The sequence below is a fragment of the Trichomycterus rosablanca genome, chromosome 8 (genome assembly GCF_030014385.1).
Source record: "Trichomycterus rosablanca isolate fTriRos1 chromosome 8, fTriRos1.hap1, whole genome shotgun sequence".
Lineage (NCBI taxonomy): Eukaryota > Metazoa > Chordata > Actinopteri > Siluriformes > Trichomycteridae > Trichomycterus > Trichomycterus rosablanca.
Window position 1 is genome coordinate 10,781,939 of NC_085995.1, and position 19,507 is coordinate 10,801,445.

The following is a 19,507-nucleotide window of genomic DNA, read 5'->3' on the forward strand; positions in this document are numbered from 1 at the left end:
AATATTACATTAACGCTGTCTAAACTGAATTGATGGGACTCTTTGATCATTCATCATGCCGAAAGAAAGAAAAGCGACATTTTTGGTATTAAAGATGAGATGCGAACACGAATTAGATCAGATTAGATAGATCGGATGCAACTTTATTAATTCTTATTTATTTATTTTCATTAAATGACAAAGGACTGCAAAAAACAATCGACCGATTTTAGAAATACATCAAGGGACAAGTCAACAGATCAAGCTCACGTCTGGCAAACGGACACAGACTGCACATGCGCAGATAAATCTTCAAATCTTTAATTATTTAAATCATTACTTGATTATAAGTGCACTATGGAGCTGCTGGAGTGCCCCATGTGTCTGTTTCATCTGTGTGAACCAGTTACTGTAAGCTGCGGTCACTCATACTGTCGACGGTGCATTATGGGAGTCTGGGTGCCATCCAGATGCCAAGTCTGCAAGGAGAAACTCAAGCAGAAGGATGTTAGAAACCTTAAAAATAACGTTTTGCTTTTTGGGATTATTGAGAAATGCTTGTCGGAGCAAAGCAAAACCAGGTGCCAAATTCAGGACAAGCTCAGGACGCACGATTTTACAGAAGCACTGCGAATAACCCAGCACGCCATACACACAGGTAAGAGCTGGTTTAATAATAAACTCAATGTGGCCAATGCATACAGTCATGTAGCACCAGATACTAGGTGGTGCGCACCAGATACTTAGTGGTGCGCACTAGATACTTAGTGATGCCCACCAGATACTAAGTGGTGCCCACGAGATACTAAGTGGCACGCACCATCTACTATGTGGCGTGCACCAGACTCTATGTGGTGCGCACCAGATGCTATGTGGTGCCCACCAGATACTAAGTGGCACGCACCATATACTATGTGGCACGCACCAGATACTATGTGGCGTGTACCAGATGCAATGTGGTGAGAACCAGATACTTAGTGGTGTGCACTAGATACTTGGTGCACACCAGATATTAAGTGGTCCGCACCAGACTCTATGTGGTGCGCACCAGATGCTATGTGGCACACACCAGATACTAGGTGGCGCGCACCAGATACTATGTGGCATGCACCAGATACTAAGTGGTCCACACCAGATACTTAGTGGTGCCCACCAGACTCTATGTGGTGCGCACCAGATGCTATGTGGCACGCACCAGATACTATGTGGCACGCACCAGATACTAAGTGGTCCACACCAGATACTTAGTGGTGCCCACCAGACTCTATGTGGTGCGCACCAGATACTAAGTGGTGCCCACGAGATACTAAGTGGCACGCACCATCTACTATGTGGCGTGCACCAGACTCTATGTGGTGCGCACCAGATACTAAGTGGCACGCACCAGATGCTATGTGGTGAGAACCAGATACTTAGTGGTGCGCACTAGATACTAAGTGGTGAGAACCAGATACTTAGTGGTGCGCACTAGATACTAAGTGGTGCGCACTAGATACTTGGTGCCCACCAGATACTAAGTGGTCCTCACCAGACTCGATGTGGTGCGCACCAGATACTATGTGGCATGCACCAGATACTAAGTGGTCCACACCAGATACTAAGTGGTCCACACCAGATACTTAGTGGTGCCCACCAGACTCTATGTGGTGCGCACCAGATGCTATGTGGCACGCACCAGATACTAAGTGGTGCTCACCAGATACTTAGTGGTGCCCACCAGACTCTATGTGGTGCGCACCAGATACTAAGTGGTGCCCACGAGATACTAAGTGGCACGCACCATCTACTATGTGGCGTGCACCAGACTCTATGTGGTGCGCACCAGATACTAAGTGGCACGCACCATATACTATGTGGCACGCACCAGATGCTATGTGGTGAGAACCAGATACTTAGTGGTGCGCACTAGATACTAAGTGGTGCGCACTAGATACTTGGTGCCCACCAGATACTAAGTGGTCCTCACCAGACTCTATTTGGTGCGCACCAGATGCTATGTGGCACACACCAGATACTATGTGGCGCGCACCAGATATTATGTGGCACGCACCAGATACTATGTGGCGTGCACTAGGGTTGGGCGATATTGCCGATTTTCATACCGCCATACCGTCTTCAAAAAATACCGCGGTATACGGTATTACCGCGCAGGCGCGTAGGGGGCGTGTCTGTCTGTTAGAACGGCTCTTTGAAATGAACTAAAGGAACCCGAGTCCTTAATGCAATGCAACCACAGTCTGTCTTTTTCCTGTAGTTTCCTTTTAAAATAAATCTTTTTTCTCATTGAAGTGTTGTTTGAATTAGGCCTACATTTAAGGCAAGGTAGCAAAATGTTCATGATCGTTCATCATTAATATTAATATCGGGGCTGTCTTATACTAAGCTAACAGTTAGCTTTTTGCCATTCAAACCAATGGGATGGGATAGCACAGTGCGCTAGCATGTCAACTCACAAGCTCGATTTTGCAAATAAAAACACGTGCAAGTTTATACAAGTTCAATAATCATCAATAATCATTTATTTACGTTTGAAAATAATTCCGTTTCTCCGCACCGTCAGGCATGTTTTAAGCCAAGGACACTTCCGATGCTCGCTTATTAAGGCGTCTAAGGTTTCAAACTATGGAGGTAAATATGTAGCAAAAGTTTTGCACCTGTGAAAACGAAATCTGTAAAAATGTGTACCTGTAAAAAAAAATCTGTAACTGTGAAAAAGATTTGTACCTGTAAAAAAAAATCTGTAACTGTGAAAAAGATTTGTACCTGTAAAAAATAAATGTGTACTTTTATTTTCGATGTGAGAATAAAAACATTGCAGCACAGTTTCAAATCTGCCCGCCACGAGTTTTGCAACAAATATCTCAGTCAGCGTGTTGCAAAACTGATCTGTACCTGTAGCTGCAGGGGCGGGGCTTAGGGGCGCAGGGGGCGGGACTACTGGCGAGATAGACGTAATTACCGACCAATCAAAAGAGCTTGTTTTTAGAGCCGCAAGAAGCGTGTCAATCACAAAGTTTCAGTGTAGTTGGATCAGAACATCATAACTCACGTTATAACGTCCTTATTAGTGTTGCTGTGGGTATTATGTTGGATGTTTGCTGCGTGTTGTCTGCTAGATGATGTGTTAATGCGTTTAACCCTGCTAGTTTTATACTGGACATATTGGACACTCGGCCTGACATTCGAGTTTCTTTCATCTCGTTCTCGGCTAATAAACATTCAAAAGCGAATAAACCTGCACGAACTATAAGCAATGTAAATTGCAATGAAAAATTTCAATATTTAATTCTTTATTATTATACTCATGCTGCAGGACTTTGTATGATTTATCACTGCTGTAAGACTATTATGTAAAATAGTGAGTAGTGCAAGTGACATGGTAACTACTACAATCTTTTTTGTATAAAAATGTACGTTTCTATGTTATATTTCTACGTTTATATTTTATTCTTTATTACTATACCCACACTAGAGCTTTTTTTCTGTAATTTAGGGGTAGTAGGTGGTGCATGTCACTACATTGCTTATTACATTAAAATGTACGTTTAGATTTCTTTTACACGATATGTATTTGACTGTACCAGTACTGTAGGACTTAATACAGTTGTGGTGAATGGTACATGTCACTAGGTAATACAGAACTATAACCGGGTTTTATGCGCTTTTGAGAGGCTCCCTTGGCTTTTCAAGGCAGATAAAGCTCACGATCACGAAATAGCGTTAAATAAACATAACAACAAAAACATATTAGATTATAGTTTGTGCTTTGTTTACTGCAGAGTCAGTTCGTGCAGGTTTATTCGCTTTTGAATGTTTATTAGCCGAGAACGAGATGAAAGAAACTCGAATGTCAGGCCGAGTGTCCAATATAAAACTAGCAGGGTTAAACGCATTAACACATCATCTAGCAGACAACACGCAGCAAACATCCAACATAATACCCACAGCAACACTAATAAGGACGTTATAACGTGAGTTATGATGTTCTGATCCAACTACACTGAAACTTTGTGATTGACACGCTTCTTGCGGCTCTAAAAACAAGCTCTTTTGATTGGTCGGTAATTACGTCTATCTCGCCAGTAGTCCCGCCCCCTGCGCCCCTAAGCCCCGCCCCTGCAGCTACAGGTACAGATCAGTTTTGCAACACGCTGACTGAGATATTTGTTGCAAAACTCGTGGCGGGCAGATTTGAAACTGTGCTGCAATGTTTTTATTCTCACATCGAAAATAAAAGTACACATTTATTTTTTACAGGTACAAATCTTAATTACAGTTACAGATTTTATTTTTACAGATAAAAATTTTACAGATTATTTTTACAGTTACAAATATATTTACAGATTTCAATATCTGCGCACCACAGATACTAAGTGGTACCCACCAGATACTAAGTGGTGCTCACACCACTTAGTATCTGGTGCTCACACCACTTAGTATCTGGTGCGCACCACTTAGTATCTGGTGCGCACCACTTAGTATCTGGTGCGCACCACTTAGTATCTGGTGCGCACCACTAAGTATCTAGTGCGCACCACTTAGTATACAATTTGGCGCTCACCAGATACTATGTGGCGTGCCCCAGATACTATGTGGCACACACCAGATACTATGTGGCGTGCACCAGATACTTAGGAAGAAAAACCGTAATGACTTGTGTTATGAGGCCGTGTCTGTGGTAAAGGAGGACAGTATAAATGCAGAATTCAGCCTCCAAGAAAAACAACAGACTGCAATCACAGCAGGATACGTTACAATCGGCCCTTTGAGGGCCACAATAATGCTGATGTGGCCCTCGGTCAAAATGAGTTTGACACCCCTGGCTTACATAATGCTAAAAGCAAACGTGTGTCGTGTAGTCTGACCAGCATTAAATCTTTTATCGTTTATATCAGCAGCATTGTAGGAGGATCACTAATGCAGGGTTATGCTCTTAAAAGGGTGTTAAAGTCTGGCTCTAAGCAACTGCTGTTATTCTGACTAATGAACGTTTTAACAGGTCGGATTGAATCCGATCCAATCGAAGCTTCCATGCTGGTTTCATTTATCCATCGTAATTGTGGTTCTTACTTTAGATCCTGATGACGTGAGTCTGAAAGTATGGAGAGCAGAGGCCTGCTCGGGACTCCAGCGCTTTTCCGAAGCTCTCCAGGACCTGGATGATTTGTGCTTTGCTAGGCCTAACTGGGCCGAGGTAATGGTTGGCTTGATGCCTAGCTCTCCTTTCAGAGTGAAATGTGTTTGGTTGAAATGAGATGCAGCTAAGCTATTTGTATAATAGAAACAATGACCTACCAGTGTGTTGGACATTTTTATCCCAACAAAAACACTACTAAAGCTTGAATGTGCCCAAGTAAATATTTTACTATGCGCTGACAAGCCCGGGTATGGCACTCATACCTCAGAGTGCTACAAAATTATACAAGCAGATAAATGAGTTTATGAGGGTAAATACATAAATACTAGGAGGATACAGCATATGATTGGTTACAAATGAACATAGAAACACCTACTACCCTTTACCAAATTTGGTTTTATTAATTTATTACAGGGATGTCCAAACTACAGTCCGTGGGCCATTACCATTTTTAAAATGCATTTTCTCCCGATTTTTAGTGCGTCCAATTTATACCCAATTGCATTACGCATCCTTTCCACTGGAGCTGACCCCCGCCCGATTGAGGAGAGCCAGGCTGTCACACGCCCCCTCCGGCATGTGCGCAGTAACCGACGGCATCTTTTTACCTGCACGAGGCGAGTTCATATGCCGGTCAGCTTTGTACGTGGAGAGCCACACCCCTGAATAGCATTATTCCTCGACTCTGTGCAGACGCCATCAACCAGCCAGCAGAGGTCATAATTAGCTCAGTTATGAGGAGTCCCCACCTGGCTTGTCCTACCCTATGAAAAACAGCCAACTGTTGTTCATGTACTGTAGCTGCCCAGCTCAGCCTTGAATACGATGTATTCAAAATCTCATCTCTGGTGTGCTAGCGTGTTTTACCGTTTTACCATTTTTGAAATAGCTCACGAGGTATTAAAAAAAAATAAAAATAGTGGGCGCGGCCCACTATTAAACTGCATGAACTGTTTGAACTCTGGGTGTCGCTATTGCATAAAACAAATCTAAACGCTCCCTATCTTCTTCCCCCAACTCAAAACATTAACGTTACACTTACATTAATGTTTACGGGTTTTTGGATAAATATAGCGGCTCCAAAGATACTAAAACTAGACAGTGAATGCAGAGGATTTCAGGCACGCTGGGAAAATGAATATATTTCTTCCACTGAGTTCAGAGGGAAGTGTATATGTTCAGTTTAATAAAGTATATTAATTAACTCTGGCACTGAAATACACTATCAAAATCTACGGGAATAGATTAGATCCAGTCCACCAAGCCATATTTAGAAATCACCTCGAAAATGAATACGAGGCTAAACCGACACAAATCCGACCACTAGGACTCCATATTAAACCGGACCTGGAAGCCCTAGAGCTTCACATGGATTCACTGAATCAGACCCATCAGCTAATACCCCCCTGGGACTATAAAAGACCAAAAATCACACTGAAACTGGCGGAAAAAACAAAAGCAAAACACTCACCCAAATGAATACCACCGTTTATTCCTAGAAACCAGAGAATGTTTCCCACACCATATGACAATCTACACAGACGGCTCTAAAACTGAAACAAGAGTCACAGCAGCAATCACATCCGCAAACTACCAACACAGAATACAATGACCAAACTACGGTTCCATATTCTCCACAGAAGGCTATGCTCTATTATTAGCCCTAGAATATATCCAAACAAGCAACCATAAAAAATTCCTTATTTTTACAGACTCAAAATCATGCCTAAAAGACTTGGAACACCTTGACACAGACCACCCCATTATTTCCGAAATACTGTGAAAAGATAAAGAATTACAAGAACAGGAATATAATGTCGTCTACTGTTGGATCCCAAGCCATATTGGAATCCCAGGAAACAAAAGAGCAGATCAGATCGCCAGAACATCCACTGCAGACACGATCACCACACGACCCATTCCTCCCAGAGACGCCTTTCCAAATATCTTCACATTCTTTAAAAACAAATGGCAGAATGAATGGGACAGTAAACCACAAAAACAAACTGTACGAAATAGAGCCAAAAGTAGGACAAACCTACACTAGTCGACTAAATCAAACCATCCTCACAAGATGCCGAATCGGACACACTAAGCTAACACACAGGCATCTCCTCACTAGGGAAGATACTCCAACATGCCATCGATGTAAAGAGAGACTAACAATTAAACACATACTGATAGACTGCAAAACACTAAACTCAGAAAGACTGAGGTTTTTTAATGAAAACGAGACACAAAATATTTTATTTTTTTAACATATTTAAATCTAAAACGTCTTTTATAATAAGTTTTAAATGACACAAAGTGAAGAAGCAACTTGAGTACCGCCGTATAAATGACCCAAGTGTGTCGGTACGGCGCTAAAACTAATCAATCAATCTCATTAGGATTATAGACTGGTGGGTGAAATTGGCAAAATCTTAGCTTACACAACACTGTCAAAGATAGATCACTAGGCACTCAAAGAAAAAGGAAGTGGAATTGTTAGTAAGTAAGTAGGTCTATTATATTTTTATATAACAGTTGTGCCCCACCGCTAATAATTAAAAGCGCCTTGAACTCCTCACTTGATAACACGAAGGCTAGTAAGACTACTAGGAGAAGTACTGTACTGACGTTTACATGACAGACACATGAGGAGTGTATCAGACAGTCATACCAGTGTAATATGCAATAAACAAGTAACCATATTAATTATAAAAAAAATGTGTTTTATATGTAAATTTATTGCATATTTACAACTGCCATTTTTTCAAAACCTACACAAACACAGTTGTCAAACTGCTCTGGATTAATGACATAGCTAAGCCCAAACCAAGACAGATATCCTGATATGGATCATTGTGTATTATTACTGCTGCTCAGTAGTAATATATGGAAATGTGTTAATCCTGCTGTAGGTCAATGTGGATGCTTGTTTGTAACCATTTTTCTGTACTGCACTCTTGTGGCTAGGTTTTCTTTCGAAAAGGGAATGTCCTGCTGGAGTTGGGGAGGAAGACAGAAGCTCTCGTGCAGTTCCACAGCTGTCTGAAACAGCAGCCTGATTTTGCTGCATCTAAGAACCAGATCAAAAAGGTAGCAAGGACAGAAAGTCTGATCACACAACCTGTACCAACTTATTATATAACATTATGCACTGATGTTGGACGCTGGGGTGGTGCAGCGGTAAAGTACGCTAGCCTATCATCGCTGAGATTGATGGAAATGAATTGGCTAATGCTTATCCTGTTGATTCTTTTGTGTTCGCTGTACAGATCTTGGAGACAGAGGGGCTGGTCGTACCAGAGGAGGTGCCCCAGATCCTGGATGCTGTGAATGAGTATCTGAGGGAGTTTTATTGTAGCACAGGATCTTCAGGTTCCACTGATGGGCTGCAATTATCCTGGAATCATTCTAAGGAGAAAGCTGATTGTCAGCAGGTAAAATAACCTAAATACTACTGTTCAATCAATATACAGTGGATTCAGAAAATATTCAGACCCCTTGACGTTTTGCACCCTGTTGTGTTTTGGATTAGATTTTGAATTGATATAATGGCATTTACCCATTAGTGTACACTTTAATGGTCCATAATGACAAAGCAAAAACATGGTTCTCTTTAAGCTTGGATTTGGGCAGTTTATATCATTCTTGGCGGCACGGTGGCACTTAGGGCTGGGCGATATGGATCAAAAGTAATATCTCGATATTTTTTCGCTGAACCACGATATACGATATATATCTCGATATTTTTTCATCCCATAAGGTAATAACTAAAAGACACTTCTGAGACAAAGCTCCAAATTTTCCAAATTTTTTACAGGCACTTTTATTAATATTCATGCTGGGGAAGCTTTACACAAGAACTATTTTTCCTTAAAAAAAAAAAAGAACTATTCTAAGAACTTTTTTTTGTTTTGTTGTTTTCTATCGGCCCGAGGCAAACTGTGTTATCTTAGTATGTAAAAACTGTGATGAAATAATCACCATAATCGCTGTCTAAGTAGTGCATCTAAATAATCTGCCTTATAAGTTTGATGTCTTATTAGAATCCTCTCTAGTTAGGCAGCTGCCTAGGTAAGCAGTAGACAGCAAGGCAGCTCACTAGGTATTTAGAAAAACCCAATGTCAGGCAAGCTGGGCATTTCAGTGATTTCTGCAAATACAAAGTACATGGTACTAGTGGTCTTATTGACAGGGTTCCGAAGAAAACCTAAACTGTCATTTAATGCTGAGAGGAAATTGGTCTGAATGGTCAGGTGCAATCCACGCACCACCAAAACACTGGGTTGCCAGTTATTAGGAGCTGCTGGATCAAAGGATCACTGTCCACTGTCTAGCAAGGTGTACCACCATGGGCTTAAAAGCAATACCCCATTCAGTTCTTTCTCCATCATACATGATGTCTGTTGAGCACCTGGGGCAGCTGAGACTTGAACTCAGGAACAGCGTATTAGACGGGTGCAAAGTAGGGCTGGGCGGTATATCGCAAATATTGATATATTCGATATTACTATTTACACAATGTTGAAAACGAACATATTCGATATATTGATTATGCGTAGAATACACAGGTTACCACTTGAGAGCACAAAAACACTGTGCAGAACGCTTTTCTTAGCGGATGAGTGGGTGGGCGCGTGCACGCACACAAATGGAATCTGAATCACTGAGTCAACGAGTCAGAAACGACTCTTTTTAAACGAATTAATCATTGGAATTGAATTAGGGAGCTTCAGATTTAGATTTAGATTCAGATGTATAAACCAATCAAAGCTTTCAAATTCAGATTTTGGGCAGAATTTCAATCTCTCTCTTCATTGGTTGTTGTATAAGTGACAGTTTAGTGAACGAATGATCAGTTTCAGCTTTTTAATCAATGATCTAAGACGGTATTTGTTAGTTAGGTGGCCGAATACAGTTTTATATTCTGGAAATATTCTGGAAACAGAACAAGATGGCCTCAATTTGAAGAAGAAAAGCTCAGGTAAGCAGCGGTTAGGATTTTATGCTGCTGTGTGGTTGATCTGGGTTCCACTGTTTACCTGCGCTTTCATTTTCACATATATATATATATATATATATATATCTATATATATATATATCTATCTATATATATATATATATATATATATATATATCTATATATCTATATATATCTATATATATCTATATATATATATCTATATATATATCTATCTATCTATCTATCTATATATATAGTTATAGATATAACATCAATATTGTCGATATTAATACAAATCTATATATCTAATCTATATATATATAGTTATAGATATAACATCAATATTGTCGATATTAATACAAATCCAGCCTTGTAATAATACAAAATATAAACACTGTAATTCTGTCAGAATGTATCAGAACTACAATATTTTGTGTTTTTAAGATAACTTATAAACAAAATAAGCTAAAATACGGGCAGTGGCCTGCCATTGTACTTTAAGGTTACATTATATCGTTTTGTATCGTATATCGCCACTTCTCAAAAGCAAAATGAGATATATCGCACAGCCCTAGTGCAAAGACAAAGACGTGTTATAGGAATAAACATGGCAAGGCAGAACACGGGGTACTAAATGAACTACATAAGAAACAGCTGTGGGTCATGAATCTGTGGACAATTTAGAAGGAAGGGATGGAGGTAGAGGGTGTGTGTGACCATAACAATAACTAATAAGAAAAAAGTCCATGTGCTCAGGATACTGGAGTGGAATTATTTACGTGTATAGGAACCACTGCTTTTTAGCGGTACTGGTGGTAAAACGGTACAGTAAATCCCCTTTAAATAATTGTTCCATTTTCTTTCTCCCTCTTCACCAGACTACATCTCCAGTCAAACATGACTCCAGTACCGAGTGCTGTTTGAGTCTTTGCCAGACTGTTTCTTTCCATCCTGCTTTCCCAATGGCTGAGGATGATGAAGAGCTGACGATAAATAAAGAGAAGAGACAAACAAAAGGTGGGTAGGTTTTAACCTTTGGTTCCCAACATGCATTGCGTCTCTAATCAACCCTGGTGGAGTTTCTCCTTGTGAATTTTTTCTGTTTTACTACTGCTTTATCCTGGTCTGGGTTGCAGTGGATCTAGTTTCCTAGTCCTGGAACCTCTAAGCACAGTGCAGTAACACTCCCCAGACAGGACGCCAAACCATCACGCCTGGTCGGCTGATAGCACAGCTGGGGATTCTAACCCTGGATCAGGATGATAAAGAAGGTCTAGCACATTTGTTTTGACCATGTGTTCTTGGCTTTTGTAGATCCATGCCTGGTAGAGGGAAAATCTCTCAACGTTCTGACAGCGTCTGATTTCGAGTGTCCTCTCTGCATCCGGTAAGTGTAGTTATACTCAGACATGACCTTTGACCTCTGTGTTGACTGGGGGGGTTCAAATAATTCATGTTATGCATGTTTTTTTAAATTTTTTAAGAGTGTTTCATGAGCCAGTTACAACCCCCTGTGGTCACACGTTCTGCAAGACCTGTATCGAGAGAAGTCTCGACCATAACCTCCGCTGTCCACTCTGTAAACAACCACTGGAGGAAGTAAGTCTCAAACAGTAAACTCTTATTTATTATTGTCATTATTTTTAATGAAATGTTGACTATATCCTTAATCTGCTCCACCCCTTCTGATGGGTGTCGAGTCATGGCTGCTTCTTTTTACCAGACGGTGGTGTATGGTGGTGTATTCGTACAAAATCTGTACTGCACCTGAAGGGTCACACTGTGCACTTTTTAAATCTCTCTCTACGCACACCAGCGCCTCTACCAGGCAGCAAAGAAGAACAAACCCTAAAAGACCTAACTATCGCCAACTGAGCATTTTGGGTGTCCAGCCAGGCCAGTAGAATCACCGAGATTTTAACTTAAACTTCCCGCAGTGCTGAGCTAGTGTAATAAACCATTTAATGATAATCACGAGAACCAAAAAAAAGATCCCTAACTCACACTAATTTAAGTACACAAGACAAAAGAACAATACAAAAAACAAGACAAAAGAACAAGACAACAGGACAAGACAAAAGAACAAGATAAAAGAACAAAACAAGATAAAACTTACAAAATCCATACTGCACCTGAAGAGTCAAGACAAATACGATAGAAAAAAGAACAAGACAAAAGAACACAAGAACAGGACAAAAGAACAAAATAAAAGAACACAAGAACAGGACAAAAGAACAAGATAAAAAAACACAAGAACAAGACAAAAGAACAAGATAAAAGAAAAAAAAGGAAAAGAACAAGACATCAGGACAACAAGACAAAAGAGCAAGACAAAAGAACAAAACAAAAGAACAAGATAAAAAAACACAAGAACAAGACAAAAGAACAGAAAAACAAGATAAAAAGAACATAATGACAAGACACAAGAACAAGACAAAAGAACAGGACAAAAGAACAAGATAGAAGAACACCAGAACAAGACAAAAAACAAGACAAAAGACCAGGAGAAAAGAACAAAATAAAAGAACACAATAACAAGACAAAAGAACAGAACAAAAGAAAAATGAACAAAATAACAAAACAAAAGAACAAGATTAAAAAAAAGAAAACAAGACAAAAACAAAACAAGATAAACTTACAAAATCTGTACTGCACCTGAACAGTTAAGACAAAAGAACAAGACAAAAGAATAAAACGTCATTATTAAAAAACAATAGTACACCATGGAAAAAATAGCAATGCATTTTGTAAACCTTTATTTAATTAGAAAGACTATCCTCCATCCAAGTTTCTATTTTTTTCTTTGACTGTCAATTACTGTTCGTGATTCAATCTCTCATATCTTCAGAACAGTCATTCCACCTACTGGCATGTCTGTAGGGGTTGTACGAAGCGGTGGTATGGAAACACGTTAGCAAAAAAAAAAATACATGACACCACACAGTACCCAGAGGCATCGATTAAACTCAGGCTCACAGAACCTTGGTGACGTTCCACCCACACTATCTAGGGGGGCACAGCGCCACCCAGTGTTCAACTTTGTTTTTGATTTGCTACAGTTGTGGCTGTTTCCTTGTACAGATGTATGACTACAGTTTTGTTTAAAACTATCTTTTTATTTATAGAGATTTTAATATTTATTATACTTTTATGTGCAAGATCAAAAACACCTGTTCTGTTCTGATAACAATAAGCATCCCACTAACTCAGCATCCTCTTTGTGGCTAAGATAAAAAGTGCACAGTTACTTTAAACATCAAGTCTTTTCTCTGTGCTTGGATCTCATTGCGTTTTTTTATTTCCTGTGCTAGTATTTAAAGAACAGGAAGTACAACCCCACCGTGCTTCTGCAAGACATCATGTCTCGCCTCTTCCCGCAGCTGCTAGCTGAGAGGAAACAGGTGCATGATGCAGAGATGGCCGAGCTCTCCAAGTGAGTACTGAAAAGTAAAAACACAGATCTCTATGTATTTCATTTCCTACATTTATGGAAAAGCAGGCGAAACCTAAACCCCTATGAAGCATAGAAACATTTTTACATAACACATGGCCAAAAGTATGTGGACTCTCCCTTATTCAAAATTATTTCCATTATTCATTCATTTTACCACCATTTTACCAGTTTTACCACCGATTTATCCTCTTTAAATTATTTAATTATTTGTTGGGAAAAAGTGATTATTTATTAATTTATTTTACTGTGGTAACAAATTCCAAAGGTTATTTTATTTTTTATAATTTTATAATTTTTACCCCCAATTTTCTCCCCTAATCTAGTCGTGTCCAATTACCTTGAATGCGTCCTCTATACTGATTCGACCCTTCACCGCTGACTGAGGACGCCTCTCAACTGACATGCGCCCCCTCCGGCACGTACAGTCGGTACAGACTGCATTTTTCACCTGCACGAGTCGAGTTCATACACCGATGGGCACTGTGTACGGAGGGCCACACCCCCATCAGCATTATTTCTCAGCCCTGTGCAGGCGCCATCAGTCAGCCAGCAGGGGCCGCAGTTGCACCAGTTATGAGGACCTATGATCCGACTTTTTACCCCTAACCCTGTGAACAACAGCCAATCGTTGTTCATACAGCCGCCCAGACCAGTCGGAAGGCAGAGCTGAGATTTCGATACGATGTATTCGAAACCCCAACTCTGGTGCGCTAGTGTACTTTACCGCTGCGCCACCTGAGCGGCCATTCCAAGGGTTAATCAACAGTGTTGAATCAGATCAGTGTTGATCTGAGGTGCAGAGGTTCTTTTATTTTATTTTTTTAATTTGATTGATGTTAATTTCTAGGCGAATGTTTGTGATTGATAGATTTTCCTCCTAATCTAGTTGTATCCAATTTCCCGAGAGCATTTTGCTTCCTCTCTACTGATGCTGACCTCCACTCCTGACCGAGGAGAGCCGTGACTAACACATGCTCCTTTTCACCTGCACAAGGGGAGTTCATATGGGGCTCAGTCTCACGCACAGAGAGTCACGCACTGATCTCCGTCATCCCTCGTCTCTGATGCAGGCGTCAATGATCAGCCATCAGAGGTCGTAATTGCATCAGTTATGAGGAACTGGTAGCCATCCGTCCTACAAATTAAGTCAATTATTGTCCGTGTAGGCGCCCAGCCTGCCGGTAGCAAAGCTGAGATGTGAACACTCGAGACAATAATTACTTTCAGAGCACAGTTGAATGTCATGCATCTAAATTTGAAATCTAATTTGTGTTTTTTAATAACTTGAATGTATGTTTCTCCTTATCGCTTCTTTTTGTCCAGCTTGACCAAAGACATCCCGATCTTTGTGTGCACTGTGTCTTACCCTGGCATCCAGTGCCCACTACATGTCTTCGAGCCACGATATCGGTTGATGATGCGCCGCTGCATGGAGACCGGCACCAAGAAGTTCGGCATGTGCAGCTACGAGCATGGCAAAGGGTAAATACGGTCTTAAACAGAGTAGATAGCTCAGATATTACACTATTTAAGAATTGAGACAGACTTCTTCTCGGAAGCGTGCGTAGGATGGCGTAAAATGCTGTCTACGTAGAGAGCTCACTAGGTTTCAGACAGATTCTATATAACAGTCCTGCTCAATACAATACCAGTGTTTATCCTGATATGATCAAATATTACAATACCACAGCAAATTGTCCATGGGCCATTAATATGCCCAAAACCATGGGCATTAATATGCAGCTATGTGCCGCTCAGGTGGCGCAGCGGTAAAAAGACACTCTGCAGCCAGGGCTGGATTCTGAGTACCCCGGTTCGGCCTCACCGGTCTGCCTCACCGGTTCGAGGATGAGTGGCTGTATGAGCAACGATTGGCCGGTTGCTCAGTTGGGGGGTGGGACAAAGAACCGGATGTGGGTCTCTCTCTGTCAGAATGCGATTACGACCTCTGCCGGCTGATTAGAGGCGCCTGCACAGAGATGAGGAAGAGTGCCCTTAGGGTGTGTCTCTCCACAACGCTAGGTGGCGCCAAATTCATCAATGTGTGGGTGGCAAAAATGCATCCGGCTGCTGCCCATGTTTTGGAGGGGATATGGGTTAGCTTCGATCTCCTCGGTCAGGGCAGGGTTCGGCATAGACAGAGAGGAAGCACGATGCAAACTGAACAATTGGATGCGCTTAAAATTGGGAGAAAAATGGGAAAAAAAAAATAAATAATTAAAATAATAATAATAATAATATACAGCTATAACAGTCTATACTTTTTTATTTTGAATTATGCACAAGACCTTAAAATGTAGCTGTGGGAATTTGTGCCCAAAAGGTAATTTGTGAGCTCTGGTGCTAATGTTGGATGTGAAGGCCTTGCTTGCAATTGATGTCCCAATTTAGTTTAAAGTAAATGGGGCCAATCACAGCGTATGAAGACCCACCCACAAATAGTCCGGATCCCCCCTCCCTCCGCAGATACGGTGGCCAATTAGTATCTGCTGCAGGCACTTCCAATTATAACCTATTGTGTGTGTGTGTGGTTCAGATTTGCAGATTACGGTTGCATGTTGGAGATCATGGACCAGGACGTGCTCCCTGATGGTCGCTCCTATGTGGAGACGGTGGGAGGGAATCGTTTCCGTGTGCTCAAGAGAGGCCATCGTGATGGCTACCACACTGCTGACATCGAGTACCTACAAGATCACAAGGTCTGCTTTACTGCACAGTATACACTTTATTGCCAAAAGTATGTGGAAAGCCATCCTGGAAGAGGGGAGGCCGTTTTAAGGCAGGAATTGATTTCAGATGAGTACTATGCTGTCAGAAGAGATATCAGGAATTTTGAATATTATGTGTATGTGTATGTTTGTGCTAAATATAGGTCTATGGAGCCGAGCTTGAAATACTGCAGTATCTCCATGACAGCGTGTACCAGCAGGCGGGGGAGTGGTACCAGCGGCTCAACAGTCGTGTCCGAGAGCAGATCAGCCGTCAGTACGGAGACATGCCCGAGAGAGAGGACAACATACAGGTAAGAACACAGCTATCGTACGAGTGGGTGGTACCCTTACATTAGGCTATTTTTAGTAGTACCAAATGTCCAGAAGTGAGGAGCTAGGAGGATCTATCTATATGTCTGTCTGTCTATCTATCTGTCTATCTGCTTATCTGTCTGTCATCTGTCTATCTGTCTGTCTAACTGTCTGTCTGTCTGCTTATCTGACTGTCTATTTATCTATCTGTCTATCTGTCTGTCTATTTAATTGACTGTTTGTCCATCTGTCTATCTATCTATCTGACTGTCTAGCTGGCCGTCTGTCGAGCTGTCTATCTGCCTGTCTATCTGCCTGTCTATCTATCTATCCATCCATCCATCCATCCATCTATCCGACTGACCGACCGACCGTCCGTCCGTCCGTCCGACTGTCTGTCAGTCTGTCTGTCTGACTGTCTATCTATATATTTGTCTGTCTGTCTGTCTAATCTATCTATCTGTCTATCTATCTGCCTGTCTGTCTGTCTGTCTGTCTGTCTGTCTGTCTGTCTGTCTGTCTGTCTGTCTGTCTGCTTATCTGACTGTCTGTCTGTCTGTCTGTCTGTCTATTTAATTGACTGTTCATCTGTCTATCTGTGTCTATCTATCTGACACTCTAGCTGGCCGTCTTTCGATCTGTCTGTCTGGTCATCTGTCTATCTGTCTATCTGCCTGTCTATCTATCTGTCTAGCTGCCTATCTGTCTGTCTGTCTGACTGTCTGTGTCTATTTGACTGTCTGTCTATCTGTCCGTCTATCTGTCCATCTATTTGTTTGTCTATCTGTCTGTCTATCTACAGTATATGTCTGTCTAATCTGTTTGTCTGTTTTTCTATCTATCTGTCTATCTGCCTGTCTATCTGTCTGTCTATCTGTCTGTCTATTTGACTGACTGACTGTCCTTCTGTTTATCTGTCTGTTTATCTATCTGACTGTCTATCTGTCTGCCTGTCTATGTCTGTCTGTCGGTTGGTCGGTCCATCCGTCTGTCTATCTGTCAGCCGTCTGTCTGTCTGACTGTCTGTCTGTCCATCTGTCTATCTGACTGTCTGTCTGTCTGTGTCTGTCCATCTGTCTATCTATCTATATATCTGTCTGTCTGTCCATCTATCTGTCTGTCTATTTGTTTGTCTATCTGTCTGTCTATATGTCTATCTGTTTTTCTATCTATCTGTCTGTCTATCTATTTGTCTGTTTACCTGTCTGTCTGTCTGTCTGTCTGCCTTTCTACCTATCTGTCTGTTGGTATGCCTGTGTGTCTGTCTGCCTGTCTGTCCATCTGTCTATCTGTCTATATGTCTATTTGTCTGTCTGTCTGTCTGTCTGCCATATGTCTATCTATCTATCTATAAATATATGTGAGCTTGGGTGGTACAGTGGTAAAATATGCTAGCCTACTACTGCTGGGATCCAGGATTCAAATACCCATTGATGTTATCAGACAGTTGTGATTGGCTATGTCTGAGGCAGGGAATGGCTAAGGCTCTATATTGAATTGGTGTCCTATCTGGGGTGCATTACTGCTTTGTGCTGAGGGGAAACCAGACCCACCGTGACCCTGACGAGGATGACAGGGTCACACTGTCTAAGGTTCATGACAGTAAAATGACAGGAAAATTCAATATATGTCAGTTATAGGTTAGAACTGTCATGGCCTTACACCTAATAGACATATTTAACATGTGTACTGGTGTGTGTGTGTGTGTGTGTGTGTGTGTGTGTGTGTGTGTGTGTGTGTGTGTGTGTGTGTGTGTGTGTGTGTGTGTCTGTTCTAACAGGCGTTGGCTGATGGCCCAGTCTGGTGCTGGTGGTTGTTATCAGTAATGCAGTTAGATCCAGCCTACCAGACCACAGTACTTTCCCTGACCTCACTGAAGGACAGATTAGGACATCTGCGCATTGTACTGGAGTACTTCTCTCGGAGCTAGGACGCACACACACACATGCACGCACTTTTTATTTTAATTTAATGCACAACAGATGTTTGGTGTTTAGATTTTTCATAATCACTGATAAGATTATGATTGTGTCTTTACGTTGCCTCAATAGGATCTTTAATTTTCTGCTTATACAGTATGCTATATATACAATATATTTGGACAGTTCTTATTCATGGATTTGTCACTTCTGGGGGATAGAATTTTTTTACAAAGCATTTTTTGCACCCATTTTAAGCACAGTTTGCTCACCCAAGCCAAGCTGGTCAGTTTACAGACTCATGAATATGCAAATAAGTCAGGATAGCACAAGAAGTGGTGAGTCCATGTAAAATAGTATGATAATATTGATACACTAATGCCAGTCAACATATATTTACAATAATTCAAAGTACGTTCGATAAGCAATAAGTTTTGCCCAATTTTTTCTGCCTGCCAAACCTGGGTGAGGTTGCCAGGTCCTCGTTTATCCTGCTAAACTGAGCGACTGTAAACGAGGTTTGGGTTTTTTAGATACATGAAATGTAGGTTAACAGGAATGAAGAAGTGTCTGAAAACCTAGTGAGCTGCCTTGCTGCCTACTGCCTACCTAGACAGCTGCCTAAGTAGAGAGGATTCTAATAAGACATCGAACGTATAGGGCAGATTATTAAGACGCACTAATTACACAGCGATTACGGCGATTGTGTCATCACAGTTTTAGCTCACTAAGCTAACAGTTATGGGTTGAGGTGGCACAACCCGCTAGCATGCCAGCTAACATCTCCCTTTGAGTACTGACAACAGTTAAATTGTCATAGATTTGCCCAAATTTACAAATAAATTACACTTATACACCTTTATACAAATTAAAAATCGATGACAATTTCAGTGCTCTGCATTCGTCCGCCATATTTGTCATTTTCTGTGAGAAAAGTTGTGCCGCACTGAATGCTTGGATTGCCTTCACTGCTGAGGAAGCACACGGAGCTCCCTTGTTATTCAGTCAGAATATTGCCCAAAATTAAGGCACCTCAGTAAGCAG

General features: G+C 41.2%; 1 protein-coding gene across 1 annotated transcript; it reads left to right on the plus strand.

Moving 5' to 3' along the window:
- Positions 1 to 336: 336 nt before the first annotated feature.
- On the plus strand, positions 337 to 18,581 carry lonrf4 (LON peptidase N-terminal domain and ring finger 4). The gene is made up of 13 exons (XM_062999861.1): positions 337 to 637; positions 5,055 to 5,173; positions 8,075 to 8,197; positions 8,377 to 8,541; positions 9,667 to 9,675; positions 10,946 to 11,084; positions 11,382 to 11,454; positions 11,552 to 11,666; positions 13,379 to 13,500; positions 14,845 to 15,003; positions 16,058 to 16,220; positions 16,394 to 16,543; positions 18,325 to 18,581. Exons 1-13 carry the CDS (start codon positions 337 to 339, stop codon positions 18,472 to 18,474), a joined length of 1,788 nt encoding a protein of 595 aa, XP_062855931.1. The 3' UTR covers positions 18,475 to 18,581.
- The last annotated feature ends 926 nt before the right edge of the window (positions 18,582 to 19,507 follow it).